The following is a 15,722-nucleotide window of genomic DNA, read 5'->3' on the forward strand; positions in this document are numbered from 1 at the left end:
GCGCGACAGGGAGCGAGGAGATAGCGCGACAGGGAGCGAGGAGACAGCGCGACAGGGAGCGAGGAGACAGCGCAAGAGGGAGCGAGGAGAGAGCGCGAGAGGGAGCGAGGAGTCTGCGCGAGAGGGAGGGAGGAGACTTTGCGAGAGGGAGCGAGGAGACAGTGCAAGAGGGAGCGAGTACACAGCGCGAGAGGGAGATGGGAGACAGGAGACAATGTGAGAGGTATTGAGGAGACATTGCGGGAGGGAGCGAGGATTCAGTGCGAGAGGGAGTGAGGAGACAGTGCGAGAGGGAGCGAGGAGAGAGTGCGAGAGGAAGCGAGGAGAGAGTGCGACAGGGAGTGAGGAGGCATTGCGAGAGGGAGAGAGGAGACAGAGCGAGAGGGAGAGAGGAATCAGTGTGAGAGGGAGAGAGGTATCAGTGCGAGAGGGAGATAGGAATCAGTGCGAGAGGGAGAAAGGAATCAATGCGAGAGGGAGATAGGAATCAGTGCGAGAGGGAGATAGGAATCAGTGCGAGAGGGAGCGAGGAGACAGCGCGAGAGGGAGCGAGGAGACAGCGCGAGAGGGAGCGAGGAGACAGCGCGAGAGGGAGCGAGGAGAGAGCGCGAGAGGGAGCGAGGAGAGAGCGCGAGAGGGAGCGAGGAGACAGCGCGAGAGGGAGCGAGGAGACAGGAGACAATGTGAGAGGTAGTGAGGAGACATTGCGGGAGGGAGCGAGGATTCAGTGCGAGAGGGCGTGAGGAGACAGCGCGACACGGCGTGAGGAGACAGCGCCACACGGAGCGAGGAGACAGTGCTAGCGGGAGCGAGGAGACAGTGCTAGCGGGAGCGAGGAGACAGTGCTAGCGGGAGCGAGGAGACAGTGCGACAGGGAGTGAGGAGGCATTGCAAGAGGGTGAGAGGAGACAGAGCGAGAGGGAGAGAGGAATCAGTGCGAGAGGGAGAGAGGAATCATTGCGAGAGGGAGATAGGAATCAGTGCGAGAGGGAGATAGGAATCAGTGCGAGAGGGAGTGAGGAGACAGAGCGACAGGGAGCGTGGAGACTGTGCAACAGGGAGCAATGAGACAGTGCGATAGGGAGTGAGGAGACAGTGTGAGCGAGGAGACAGGGTGAGGCAGACCGAGGGATCAGTGCAGGTGGGAGACAGGAAACTTTGTGAGAGAGAGAGGAGAATGTGTGAAAGGGAGAGAGGTGACATTGCAGGAGAGAGAGAGAGGAGGCTGCACAGGAGAGAGAGAGGAGAATGTGTGAAAGGGAGAGAGGGGACATTGCAGGAGAGAGAGACAGGAGGCTGCACAGGAGAGAGAGAGAGCGGAGACTGTGTGAAAGGGAGAGAGGGGACATTGCAGGAGAGAGAGACAGGAGGCTGCACAGGAGAGAGAGAGTGCGGAGAATGTGCAAGAGACAGAGAAAGTAGACTGTGAGAGAGTGAGGAGAATGCGAGGAAGAGGGAGAGAGTAGTCTGTGCGGTACAGTGAGAGGGGAGACTGTGCGGAGAGAGAGAAATTAGCCTGAGAGAGAGAGGAGACCGTGCAAGAGAGACAGAAAGCAGACTGTGTGGAGAGTTTGAGCGGAGACATTGCAAGAGGTAGGGAGGAGACAGTGCGAGAGGGAGCAAGGAGACAGTGCCAGAGGGAGCGAGGAGACAGTGCGAGTGGTAGGGAGGAGACAGTGCCAGAGGGAGCGAGGGCACAGTGCGACAGGGAGCGAGGGCACAGTGCGACAGGGAGCGAGGGGACAGTGCGACAGGGAGCGAGGGGACAGTGCGACAGGGAGCGAGGGGACAGTGCGACAGGGAGCGAGGGGACAGTGCGACAGGGAGCGAGGGGACAGTGCCAGAGGGAGCGAGGGGACAGTGCCAGAGGGAGCGAGGGGACAGTGCCAGAGGGAGCGAGGGGACAGTGTCAGAGGGAGCGAGTGGACAGTGTCAGAGGGAGCGAGGGGACAGTGCCAGAGGGAGCGAGGGGACCGCGCGACAGGGAGCGAGGGGACAGCGCGACAGGGAGCAAGGGGACAGCGCGACAGGGAGCGAGGGGACAGTGCGACAGGGAGCGAGGGGACAGTGCGACAGGGAGCGAGCGGACAGTGCGAGAGGGAGCGAGCGGACAGCGCGAGAGGGAGCGAGGACAATCCTCGCGAGGGAGCGAGGACAATCCTCGAGTGGGAGCGAGGACAATCCTCGAGAGGGAGCGAGGACAATCCTCGAGAGGGAGCGAGGACACTGCGCGAGAGGGAGCGAGGACACGGCGCGAGAGGGAGCGAGAACACCGCGTGGGAGGGAGCGAGGACACTGCGCGAGAGGGAGCGAGGACACTGCGCGAGAGGGAGCGAGGAGACAGTGCGAAAGCGAGAGAGGAGACATTGCGAGAGGGAGCGAGGAGACAGTGCGACACGGAGCGAGGAGGCAGTGCGAGAGGGAGTGAGGAGACTGTGGGAGAAAGGGATAGGAGGCTGTGTGAGGGAGAGACAGAAAGGAGTATATGTGAGAGAGAGAGAGATTGTGCGAGGGAGAGACAGATGAGACTGTGTGGGAGGGAGGTAGAGGGGACTGTGAGAGAGGCAGACAGAAACTGTGCAAGAGAGAGGTGAGACTGTGTGGCAGAGAGAAAGACTGCAAGAGGAGCGAGTGCAAGTGTAAGAGAGAGAGGAATGTGAGAGAGAGAAGAGATTGAGCGAGAGAGGAGACTGTTCAAGAGAAATAGGTGACTGCAAGAGAGAGCAAACTGTGAGAGACATACAGAGAATACACTGTACAAGAGAGAGAGAGGAGACCGTGCAAGAGAGAGGGAGAGAGGGCAGACTGTGTGAGAGAGAGAGAGAGAGAGAGGAGACAGTGCAAGAGAGGGGAACAGCAAGAGAGAGGAGAGACTGTGTGGCAAAGAGAGAGAGAAAGACTGCAGGAGAGAGAGAGAGACAGAGAGGGGAAATTGCGAGAGAGAGGGGGAGAGAGCAACCAAGGACACTGTGTGGGAAGAGAGAGTCACCTGAGTGGATGACTCTGGGGTGTCCAGTTGGTGGTCCTCTTCCCAATGGGTTGCCAAGGGTCTGACTCCTGAAGCTGAAGGGGCAGCTGGAGTGAGGTTGAGGTGTCCCGCCCCCCCCTCTCGCCTAGCCACTGATGGACTCCACCAATGCCTATAGTGATGGAGTGCACATCCAAGTGCAAATCCGGCAAAATCTGCTGGATTAAGGTCTCCAAGGCAGCCGCCACCCTTCCCATGGAGACCTCAAGGCGCTCGAATGTCAGAGCCATGACATCTGACAGAATACAGATGGACTCCTCCATCCTTTGCTCTAGTCTGTTGGCTGCCTGTCGCAACTGATTGATGTTCTGCCACTTGTCTTTGCATCTCCAGCAAGTTTGCAACAGCTATTTCCTTGGACTCTGCAGCAGTCCTCCGTGTGGCAGAAACTTGGGCTGTCACTGCCTCCAACTGCTCTGGAGACATGTCGATCAGGTGTTCTCCAGAAAGTGACCCTGAGCCTAATCTAGATCCAGGTCTCTGCTTTGGTGGAGGGTGCAGGTGAGCGCTGTGATGGTTTTTCATCTGATACGCAGTATCCTCCTCTGAGGTGGCCTGGGGGTTGGGGCTAATGGTTAGTCTGGAGCTCTCTCTGGACCTGCTGGTGCCTGTAAGAGAGAGAGAAAAGATAGATATAGTTCAGAAGCAGGCAGAATACACATTGCATGTCACTGACTGATTATTAGGATGTGATCAACTCACGGAGGCCTCATCCGTACTGGCTTGCTGGGAGAGGCCTAGCTCATCTTCACCACAGGATTGATCTTTGTTCTTGCCAGCCAACTTGCTGGCATCCTCCTCAAATTTGGAGAGTTCCTGGATGTCGGCCGCACCCCCTCGAGTCTGGGATCTCACCTTGTTATGGGCGACCTTAGCCTGCATGAAGATAAACGGAATGGAATGTGATGGAAATGTGATGAGATGAGATGGAGGAGAGATTGGGAAGCATGCATGCCTGTTGTGTGTGCTGAGCCCTCCCCAGTAAGGGCTGAGGATGGAGTTTGTGCAGCATGATAGATGAAATGCTATTAATGTCAAGTGTCTGCGAGGCTATCAGTGCTGATGTCTCCCTAATATTTTGTGAGATTCCTGAGCATGTAACTCATTGAGTGCATGATGAGAGTCTGAGATTAGAGTGAGCTGAAGGTTGACTTACCCTGGCGGAGTGGATGAGATAATTCATCCTCTTCCTGTGCTGGATGGTGTTTCTCATGATGAGCTGACCTCCGTTGCAACTGCCGCAGAGACCAGTGAGGCTTTGGGTAGAGGTGCTGGTCAATTCCACAGATGAGGGCCTCAAGAGAGTCATTCCTCAACCTGGGAGCCAACTTTTTTCTTCAGTGGAGCCATTTCATGAAGTCTCCTGCACACTGGTGGGCTGATGAGAATAATGTGTGTTCGGGTGATGCCTGGACCATTATGTAATGGCATGGTGAACAAATCATTGCCCACTCCGCCACGTGATTCGGAGAACCACTCGCCACCACCTTTTCCTAGCCTCCAGTCCTTCTGAAATGTCAAGTACACTTGAATATCCAGGTCCAAGCATTGGTTGTCTTGCAGCCAATTTTTATTTTTATTACCCTAATTACCATTAACTTGCTCTCTTGCCTTGTTCTTTGCCTTTAATTTTTAAAAAATTTCCCTTTTCCCTCTAATTTACCACATTGTCCCTCATGTGATCCCTCATCCCATCACTCCCCCCCCCCAACTATTTAGTTAAGAGCTCTCTCTACTGTCCTAGCTATATGACTTGCCAGAACCTTGAACCCAGCCATGTTTCATAGCCCCAAAGTCTCGCTCTCCTCTCTGTTTAATTTCAATGAATTCTCACTCTCCTAACTCTTTTTTGCCCCGAAGTCTCAGTCTCCTCTCTCGCTGTTTATAGCCCCAAGTCTCTTTCACCTCTTTCACTGTTTATAACCCCCCAAGTCTCTATCTCTCCTCTCTTGCTGTTTCTGGCCCTGAGACCTTGCTCTCCTCTCTCACTGTTCATGGTCCCGAAGTCTCGCTCTCCTCTTCAGCTATTTTTGGTCCTGTGATTCCTGAGACACTAACTCAGTGCCCCGCAAAGCATCACAGAATCACAGAATAATACAGCGCAGAAGAGGCCCTTTGGCCCATCAAGTCTGCACTGACACATGAGAAACACCTGACCTACCTACCTAATCCCATCTACCAGCATTTGGCTCATAGCCTTGAATGTTATGATGTGCCAAGTGCTCATCCAGGTACTTTTTAAAGGATGTGAAGCAACCTGCCTACACCACCCTCCCAGGAAGTGCATTCCAGACCATCACCATCCTCTGGGTAAAAATAGTTTTTCCTCATATCCCCCCTAAACCTCCTGCCCCTCACCTTGATCTTGTGTCCCCTCGTGACTGACCCTTCAACTAAGGGGAACAGCTGCTCCCTATCCACCCTGTCCATGCCCCTCATAATCTTGTACACCTCGACCAGGTTGCCTCTCAGTCTTCTCTGCTCCAATGAAAACAACCCAAGTCTATCCAACCTCTCTTCAATCTTAAATGTTTCAACCCAGGCAACATCCTGGTGAATCTCCTCTGCACCCCCTCCAGTGCAATCACATCCTTCCTATAATGTGGTGACCAGAACTGCACATAGTACTCCAGCTGTGGCCTCACCAAGGTTCTATACAACTTCAATATGACGTCCCTACTTTTGTAATCTATACCTCGATTGATAAAGGCAAGTGGCCCAAATGCCTTTTTCACCATCCCACTAACATGCCCCCCCGCCTTCAGAGACCTATGCACACACACGCCAATTTGCCTTTGTTCCTCAGAACTTCCTAGTGTCATGCCGTTCATTGAATATTTCCTTGTCAAATTACTCCTTCCAAAGTGTATCACCTCACTTTTCAGGGTTAAATTCCACCTGCCACTTATCTGCCCACCTGTCTATATCTTCGTGTAGCCCAAGATACTCGACCTCACTGTTAACCACCCCACCAATCTTTGAAGCATCCGCAAACTTACTAAACTTAGCCCCCACAGTCATCTATGTCGTTTATATAAATGACAAATAATAGGAGTTCCCAGCACAGATCCCTGTGGTACGCCACTGGACACTGGCTTCCAGTCATTAAAGTAGCCTTCTGTCATCACCCTCTGTCGCCTACAACTAAGCCATTTTTGAATCCACCTTATCAAATTACCTGTATCGCATGTGCATTTGCCTTCTTTATAAGTCTCCCATGTGGGACCTTGTCAAAGGTTTTGCTGAAATCCAAATAAACTACATCAACTGCAATAGCCTCATCTACACACCTGGTCACCTCCTCAAAAAATTCAATCAAGTTTGTTAGGCATGACCTCCCTCTGACAAAGCTATGCTGACTATCCCTGATCAAACTTTGCATCTCCAAGTGGAGATAGATTCTCTCCTTCAGAATTTTCTCCAATATTTTCCCTCCCACAAATCATCCGGACCTGCAGATTTGTCCACTTTTAAGTCTGCCAACACCTCCAATACCTTTTCAATCCCTTTATCAATTTGCTCAAGAACCTCAGTCTCTTTCCCCGAGTTCCATACCTTCATCCTCATCCTCTTGGGTGAAGACGGATGTGAAGTATTCGTTCAACACTCTACCGATGTCCTCTGGCTCCACCCATAGATTGCCCTACTTGGTCCCTAATGGGCCTTACCCTTTCCCTGGTTCTCTACCCATTGATATGCTGAGAATATCTTGGGATTTTCCCTGCTTTTACCAGCCAGAGCTTTCTCATATCCTCTCTTTGCTCTCCTAACTGCTTTAAGCTCCACCCTGCACTTTCTGTACTCCCCTAATGCCTCCGCTGATTCTTTGCCCTTGCACCTGCTAAAAGCCTCTCTTTTCCTTCTCATCGTATCCTGAATATCTCTGGTCATCCATGGTTCTCTGGGCTTGTTACTCCTTCTTATCAACCTAGAGGGAACATATTGAGCCTGTACCCTCCCCATTTCCTTTTTGAATGCCCCCCATTGCTTTTCTGTAGATTTGCCCACAAGTGGCTGTTCCCAGTCTACCTTGACCAGGTCCTGCCTTATTTTACTCAAATCCACTCTCCCCCAATCCAAAACAATTTTTTGCAACTTGTCTATTTCTTTGTCCATAACAAGCTTAAACTGTACCATGTTGTGGTCACTATCACTAAAATGCTCCCCCACCACCACCTCAGCCACCTGTCCAGCTTCATTCCTCAGAATTAGGTCCAGCACTGTGCCATGCCTTGTTGGACCCTCTACATATTGACCTAAAAAGTTCTCTTGTACACATTTCAAGAAATCCAAGCCCTTAACACTATATCTATCCCAATTAATGTTGGGAAAGTTGAAATTATCTAATCACCTCAGCAAATTGTGCATTGCAACTGTCTGCCCCTTCTGAGGACTGTACACAGGTGCCTTTGCCTCAGACACCACCTCCTGCTCACTGGTGCTGTGCTTCTCACCCAGTGTGTCTGACTCCAAAACCGCACGTTAACCCACCGAGATGCACTTATTCATTCTGATACCTGGTAAGCTAGTCTGGTACAATGCTGATACCTTGGACAAGTTTTCCTGCTACATTCATCTTCCTGGTATCCAAGGTGCAGCTTGATATATGGGTATGGGACCACATTGCTGGGACCTGTGGGAGAAAAAAGGGGTTATGAAAGGAATGAAGACCCGCATCGATGTTTCTGCACAATGCACCCAGTGCTTGGCATGCTAGACTCTCCTCACAGTCAGCGCCACCCTTTCATCATCAACCCCTTCCCGCTGCATGACCATTCCTCAAGATCTACCAACATGTCAACCAGCAGCACGCCATTCCCAAGAATGCCTCCTCCACTGCCCTGTGCACCTAGAATGGAGGATTTGCCATCATCTACATGTTCTCTGGGTGCATTCCTAGCAATTTCCATGGCCCTCTTCTCCACAGGCTTCAACATTGGGGTCTCACCACCAGTCCCCTCCCTTTCAAGGGCATCATGCATACATTTTTCCTGAAAGTAAAATAGGGAGAAGATGAGGCAGTTTTGGGCTGCATGGTGAAGGGGTCCATCTCCTCCACATTGTTTGAAAGCGTCTCCTCTTTGGCAACCTTCATGTCTTTAGCACTGGGTGCTGTGTCGGCACATACTCCTTTCAGGCTGAGGAACATCACATGGCCTGAGTCAACCAGTTGCTTTGCATGTTGCAATCCAAGAGAGGATGCAGAGTCGGTGGAAGTCTCACTCACCTTTCCACAACGTAGGTCACTGAACCCCTTGCAGCACTGCGCCTATCCACATTGATGTTCCCTGGAGTGTTGATCACCTGCACAATCTCTATCCACACATTCTTGGTGATTGGGGATATTTGGCAGCCCATCCCTGCTGTTGCTGATTGCCTGCACCATAATGTCAAGGTCGCAGTCAATGATGTGTTGTGCTGGCATGTCCTGACTCTCTTGGCTGCTTCCTGTGTCAGCTGTCCTTGCACTGGAGCATGTGGAGTACTTGGATCAGTTTGTGTGTTGTTCATGTGTGTGGTTCATCATTAACTTGGCACAATGACATGATAGAGGGGATGGAGTTTTGTGGCCTGATATATCAGTGATGGGTTTCCGGTATACAGGCTTGCCTACATTGAGATCCATTTGCCCACTTAATTGATCAATCCCTCTTTATAATTTTATGCCTATCTTTGTGTCATTGGCAGGTCATTGGCTTTCTATCCCATCATCCAAGTTGTTAATACAGTGAATAGTTGATGCCCAGCATCACTACTCACACCAATAGTTCATGACAACACAAGTCACATTCTGCCATTTAGAGTGCCTGCCCATTATCCTTACACTCTTGTCTTCTGCCACTTAGCCAAATTCCTAAGCAGGTCGATAATTTGCCTTCAATCCCATGAGTTTCAACTTTAGTTAACAGTCTGTTATGAGAAACTATATCAAATACCTTCTGGAAATCCATTCTCCTGTTCACTAATCTGGCCACCTCTTCAAAATATCAAATCAAATTCGGACAGACTGACCTACCCATTACATATCCAATTTGGTTAGCCCTCTGACCAACTGAAAATTTTCAAGGTGTTCAGTCACCCTCTACTTAACTCCTTTTTTCGCATTTCTTAAATAACAGAGAGACATGTATAATTTTCCAATTTAAAAGGAACAGTCCCCAAATTGAGAGAATTTTGAAGTATATACTTAGGGCAGCTGCAATATTTTCACCTTTGTTTAAACTCTGTGATGGAAACTGCTGGTCCCAGGAAACAATCACTCTTCAGGGCCATGAATTTCTCTATTACTGTTATTGTGGTTATGTTAATTTTGTCGTGTCCCTGTCCCAATATAGTTTCCTTGGGATCCTGGGAGGCTGATCTCTTCCTCAGCTGTAAATACTAGCACAAAGTAATTATTCAGCATTCCACCATTCCATTACTTTCTTTAATATCAGTTTTCAAGAGGCACACATTGCTTCTTACCACCCTCTTTCCTCATGTAATTGTAAAAATGGGTGTTGATTTTGATATGCCTTGCAGTTTCTTTTCATACTCCCTTTTTGCAGCTCTATCTTGCTTTGTTACCTGTTGCTACTTGTTGTGTATCTCCCATTTGCCAGGCTCTATTTTGTTTTGCATTTTTGCATGCTTTTTATTTTACTTTATGTTGTCTCTTACTTCTTTAGCCATCTATGCTATTTTTTCCAAGTAAAACTTCTTGCCGGGTTACAAAGCGGTTCAATATCACATTAAATTATTTTCTGAATAACTCTCACTGATTTTCTGTATATCACCCATTGATTGCTTTGCCCCTTTTACTGTGGGAAGCATGCATTAGCCTTGGGATGCAGTGCAGATTCATCAAAATGATATGGAGTATACAAGGGTTAACACTGCAGTGCAGATTCATCAAAATGATATGGAGTATAAAAGGGTTAACATTGTAAGGACAGGTTCTATAGGCTTGCTTGTATTCCCTTCAATTACTTCCCTGCTAATCTACTATATTCGGATGATCAAAGGTAATTAGTGAGAGGCCATCTGCAGTGTTGTCAGAATGTATTTCTTCATAAAAAAGGGTCATGGAAATCTAGAAGTCCCTTCAGAAAAACTAGGTCAAACAAGCACATTAATGGTTAAGGAACCAATGCGGGTAGACCATTCAGGAATTGAATGGCAGAACTTGCTTGAGGTGGATTTCTGTCCCTATACAGTGTTGAAGGCTAAAGATATTAGTTTGCAATCTATTACAAAAAACTGTGATGACTTCCTAAGGAAAGTGTTGGATAAAACCTGGACTATAACACAGCAGTCCATTTAACATCAGTATACACTGCATTGCTACGTCTCAAAAGAAAGTGGTTTCTGCAGTACAAAAACCATTCACACCAAATAGTATTACAGAATTAAAACTACTTTCCAAACTGGTGGCAAACCAAACAATCATTGTAGTTAAAATGGTATGCTGAAGAGAAAATGGCTACACTTGTTTACTGCAGCGCTGAAAACTTGAACGTTAGCCCACTTGTTTTGCACCCAGCTAGAGCAAGCACTCATGCTTCAAGTACTAGCTTAGTACTTTTGAATAAAATCAGCATTTCCAAAACAAGATCCCGAAGTCAAATGGTACTAAATATTAATGAAGCATTCACTAAAACTGTTCGAAAATGAGTATTACCTTTCAACATGGTAATAAAGGGTGATAAAAGGATTAACTTGGGTGACTTGGATGTGCTCTTACAAGGAATGTAGAAAGTTAGCATGTAGGCACAACAAGCAATTAAGACGGCAAATGGTATACTGGCCGTGTTGCATGGGGATTAGAGTACAGGGGTAAAGAGGTCTTGCTACAATTGTACAGGGTTTTGTTGAGATCATCTGGGAGTACTCAATATTTAAGAAAGGATATACTTGCTTTACAGGCAGTACAGCAAAGGTTCTCTAAATTGGTCCCTGTGATGAGGGGCTAAGTAAATTGGGCCTATATTCTCGGAATGCAGGAGAGGATGCAATCTCTTTGAAACATAAAAGATTAAGAAGCTTGAAAGGATAACACAGAGATTGTTTTCGCTGGTCAGGAATCTAAAACACAGGGACACAATCCAAGGAAAAGGATCATTTAGAACTGAGATGAGGGAAAAATTATTTAACTCGAAGGGTTGTGAATCTTTGGAATTTTCTCTCCCAACATGCTGTGAAAGCCCAATTGTTGAATACATTTAAGAGTGGGACTGACAGATGTTTACTCTCTCAGGGAATCAGGGGATATGGGAGCAGGTGAAAAGCGGAGTTGAAGCCTAATATCAACAATGATCATGTTGAATGGTGGAGCAGGCTCAGCAGGCCATATGGTCTACTCCTGCTCCTATTTCTTGTGTTCTTATAAATTTTGATATTCCTCCCCACCTCTTAACTCTAATTTATTGGGATCAATTATTTTCCACATCACTTTTTCCTTGTTTCTATTCCATGGCCCCAATAGTTCTTTAAAGTTAGTATTTTTCCTCTTTCCTCAGAACTCTAAGCAATGAGAGAATAAATATCTTATTCTTACTTTTTGCTTGATTCAAACCTTTGTTGCAGCAGTAAAAAGGCAGCATTTTAAAGAACTAATGGTACCAATCCTCACTTCAACCTTTTTAAAAATATATATAAAATTCAGCTACAGGGATTAACCGTTTAATTCTAATTTGCACTATAGCTATCTGGAGATACTTGCAAACAAAGATACTTTCAAAATGCCTTATTACATAAATTCATTTTTGTACAACGGACCTTGCTATTGAGGGAACTGGTTTCAATACTACAGAAGAATAAAGCTAAATTTACATTGTGCAACACAAGTTCTTCAGATCCGTAAACATTTCAGAATGAAAATACTTGCCAAGTGTCTAGATAGATTCAAAATAAATACAAATCATACTTGCTGGATGTTTCCAAAGATTTAATGTTTTAAACATGGTCCTGAAAGCTAGAAACTGTTTCACAAATGTTATTGAAAAACATTTTAAAACAGCAATGGCAGGGTTCTGTTGGTTTCCTTGAAGTCCAGCATGAATACTACTCATTTCCTGGCAGCTTTGAGTCTCTCTGCTACATTCTCCCAGTTGATAATATTCCAGATAGCTTTTAGATAGTCACCCCGCACATTCTTATACTGCAGGTAGTAGGCATGCTCCCACACATCAATTCCAAGTAGGGGAATTAGACCTGAAACATGTGACAAGTTGACTTTAGTCAAGGAATATAGACTTTTGATAATTTTAGATGTAAGCCATATATAGAGAAACACAAACATCACTAAGTATATGTAAAAAAATATGAGATAGAAGGATTTGAATAGATAACTCCAATTGAAAAGGTACATTGGATCCTTCTATGCTATAGTTTTCTTTTTCATCAGTACTGCATATTATTGCCTTTTATCTTCTACCATCAGAAATATGGAAACATTGGAAGGAAAATAAAATTAGAATAAATTATAAATGTCATTGATAACAAAGGTTATTAACTGTCAGTAACCTCAAACCAGGAGGGCAAAAATATCATTGCTCGCCATCAATGCAATATAAAATGAATGGGAACAAGTTGAAATATGCTACCATTTCAGAAAGACCAAATATTAATGTTTTTTAGTAATCTGATCTAATTACAAGTTTCTTCATACAAAATAACAAAACTAATATTGAATTTCTCATCTTCCAATCTGAAAGCTTTAAAGCTGATCTCTATCCATCTTAATATTTTAAAAAAATGAGTTGGGGGGGTTCAGATTTGTAAAGATTCACCTAAACCAAGAAAAGATGAGTTGACCTAATTTAGAGACTGGTCTCTAAATTTGAAGACCACAACCAGCAAAGTAAAATCAAAGCATATGCTACATGCAACAGATTGTTACTACTTAAACCATGTGCACTAATCCACGATAAGAGTAAAATGAAAATAAAAAAAGTAGGCATGGCTTACCAGTTGTTCCTTGCAATGGATCCTGATTGGAAGCAGCCACAAGCTGTAGCCTTCCTGAATTCTTGCTGTAACCCAGCCATCCCCATCCTGAGCCTTGAACACCGACTGAGATTGAAGTAATCTTTTCCTTAAACTTCTCAAAGGAACCAAAGTCCTGCTTGATGGTTTCCATTAACTCTCCTAAATATTGCAAAATAAAACACACAATATAGTTAGGAAGTATCCATCAACTCAACCAATATTAAAATGCTCTCTCACTAAAAACATTTAAGACCATATCCTGCCAATTAAAGAACATGAACATTTATAATGTTTTAGGCATTACAAGAATAGGTTTAATAGGTACATTTTGTCCAACTGTCTCACAGCAAGAGTCATTATCAGCATCAGCAAAAAAAAACAGGTTACTGGAGCTACCTTTGTATGAAATGGAACCCAATTAAATAAATAACTCATTGGTCATCATAAACTTATTTGCTCATCATTGCAAATCCACTCAGCAGTTTTTCTCCATATCTTCTGCTCAAGCCAGCTAAATTCCAATTCAACTAAGTACAGCAGCTCATGTCTCAATAACTCTCACAATCTGCTGCTGCCACCACAACCTATCTAAATAAGATCACAAGAAATAGGAGCATGGGTAGGCAAATCAGCCCATCGTGCCTGCTCATTCAATAGGAGCATGGCTGATCAGATTGTAGCCTTAACAGCATTTTCCTGCCTGCGACCCCACTATAACCCCTGACTTCCTTGTCAGTCAGACAAATGTCTAACCCAACCTTGAATAAGTTCAATGACCCAACCTTCACTGTGGAAGACTGCAGGGGTTGAAGAAGGCAGTCACCACCACCTTCTCAAGGGTAATTAAGGATGGGGCAATAAGTGCTGGCCTAGCCAGCAACGTCCACATCCCATGAGTGAATGAAAAAAAGAGAATTCCAATGATTAAAAGCTTTATAGAGAAGAAATTCCTCCTCATCTCCTTCTTAAATGGGAGACCCCTTATCTTTAAACATTTCCCCCTGCCTGCAGTCCGCAATTTCCCGACGAGAGGAAACATCCTCTCAGCATTTATCCTGTCAAGTCCCCTCAGAATCTTATTTGTTTCAATGCGCCTCAACAATCTGTGGGCACTCAGATATCTACTGCACAAACCTATACCAGTGAACCTGTTCCTCAGGCTGAAGCACAGCTGAGTTTAACCCCAGCAACACCAACACTGAGAAGGTGGACAGAGATAGGAAGTTCTTGCTACCATATCATGACTGCAGTGTCTGCAAAATTTATATACCTCACATAATCTCAGACAGCAACTGTGCAATTAGATTCACATCTTCAATTCTGAAGAAATTGGCTAAACCATGGAAACAGGTGAGAGGATATCATTATGCAATTAACCTACACCGGTTCAGTGCAGGCTAAATTGTTGCTGCCTTTTCATTGAAATGCATTCAGCCAATGCCGCTGCAGATCAGCTGGGCACCCAATACTGTGAGAGTGTGTGTGTGTGTGTGTGTGTGTGTGTGTGTGTGTGTGTGTGTGTGTGTGTGTGTGTGTGTGTGTGTGTGTGCGTGCGCGCACACGCGTGCCTGTGTCGGACTGCCTGTGTGCGTGTGCGTGTGCATGCGTCGGACGGCCTGCCTGCCCGCCTGCCTGCGTCGGACGGACGGCCTGCCTGTCTGTGTGTCTGCGTCGGACTGCCTGCCTGCCTGTCTGCGTCGGACTGCCTGCCTGCCTGTCTGCGTCGGACAGCCTGTCTGCGTCGGACTGCCTGCCTGCCTGTCTGCGTCGGACAGCCTGTCTGCGTCGGACTGCCTGCCTGCCTGCGTCGGACAGCCTGCCTGCGTCGGACAGCCTGCCTGCGTCGGACAGCCTGTCTGCGTCGGACTGCCTGCCTGCCTGCCTGCGTCGGACAGCCTGCCTGCGTCGGACAGCCTGTCTGCGTCGGACTGCCTGCCTGCCTGTCTGCGTCGGACAGCCTGTCTGCGTCGGACAGCCTGTCTGCGTCGGACAGCCTGTCTGCGTCGGACTGCCTGCCTGCCTGTCTGCGTCGGACTGCCTGCCTGCCTGTCTGCGTCGGACTGCCTGCCTGCCTGTCTGCGTCGGACTGCCTGCCTGCGTCGGACTGCCTGCCTGCCTGTCTGCGTCGGACTGCCTGCCTGCCTGCCTGTCTGCGTCGGACTGCCTGCCTGCCTGCCTGCGTGTCTGCGTCGGACAGCCTGCCTGCCTGCCTGCGTGTCTGCGTCGGACAGCCTGCCTGCCTGCCTGCGTGTCTGCGTCGGACAGCCTGCCTGCCTGCCTGCGTGTCTGCGTCGGACAGCCTGCCTGCCTGCCTGCGTGTCTGCGTCGGACAGCCTGCCTGCCTGCCTGCGTGTCTGCGTCGGACAGCCTGCCTGCCTGCCTGCGTGTCTGCGTCGGACAGCCTGCCTGCCTGCCTGCGTGTCTGCGTCGGACAGCCTGCCTGCCTGCCTGCGTGTCTGCGTCGGACAGCCTGCCTGCCTGCCTGCGTGTCTGCGTCGGACAGCCTGCCTGCCTGCCTGCGTGTCTGCGTCGGACAGCCTGCCTGCCTGCCTGCCTGCGTGTCTGCGTCGGACAGCCTGCCTGCCTGCCTGCGTGTCTGCGTCGGACAGCCTGCCTGCCTGCCTGCGTGTCTGCGTCGGACAGCCTGCCTGCCTGCCTGCGTGTCTGCGTCGGACAGCCTGCCTGCCTGCGTGTCTGCGTCGGACAGCCTGCCTGCCTGCCTGCG

The 15,722-nt window shown here is 48.0% G+C and overlaps 1 protein-coding gene across 4 annotated transcripts in view; it reads right to left on the bottom strand.

Moving 5' to 3' along the window:
* Positions 1–11,939: 11,939 nt before the first annotated feature.
* The window catches only part of sod2 (superoxide dismutase 2, mitochondrial), a 37,878-nt gene continuing 34,095 nt past the window's right edge, over positions 11,940–15,722 (bottom strand). For all 4 annotated transcript variants that reach the window (XM_041175195.1, XM_041175204.1, XM_041175213.1 and 1 more), the window contains 2 exons: positions 12,977–13,156; positions 11,940–12,220 (listed from right to left, as the gene is read on the bottom strand). In XM_041175195.1, the coding sequence (XP_041031129.1) occupies positions 12,075–12,220; positions 12,977–13,156 (326 nt within the window). In that variant the 3' untranslated portion in view covers positions 11,940–12,074. The remainder of the gene's footprint in view (positions 12,221–12,976; positions 13,157–15,722) is intronic.

This window comes from Carcharodon carcharias, chromosome 2, assembly GCF_017639515.1.
Source record: "Carcharodon carcharias isolate sCarCar2 chromosome 2, sCarCar2.pri, whole genome shotgun sequence".
NCBI classification, from domain to species: Eukaryota; Metazoa; Chordata; class Chondrichthyes; order Lamniformes; family Lamnidae; genus Carcharodon; species Carcharodon carcharias.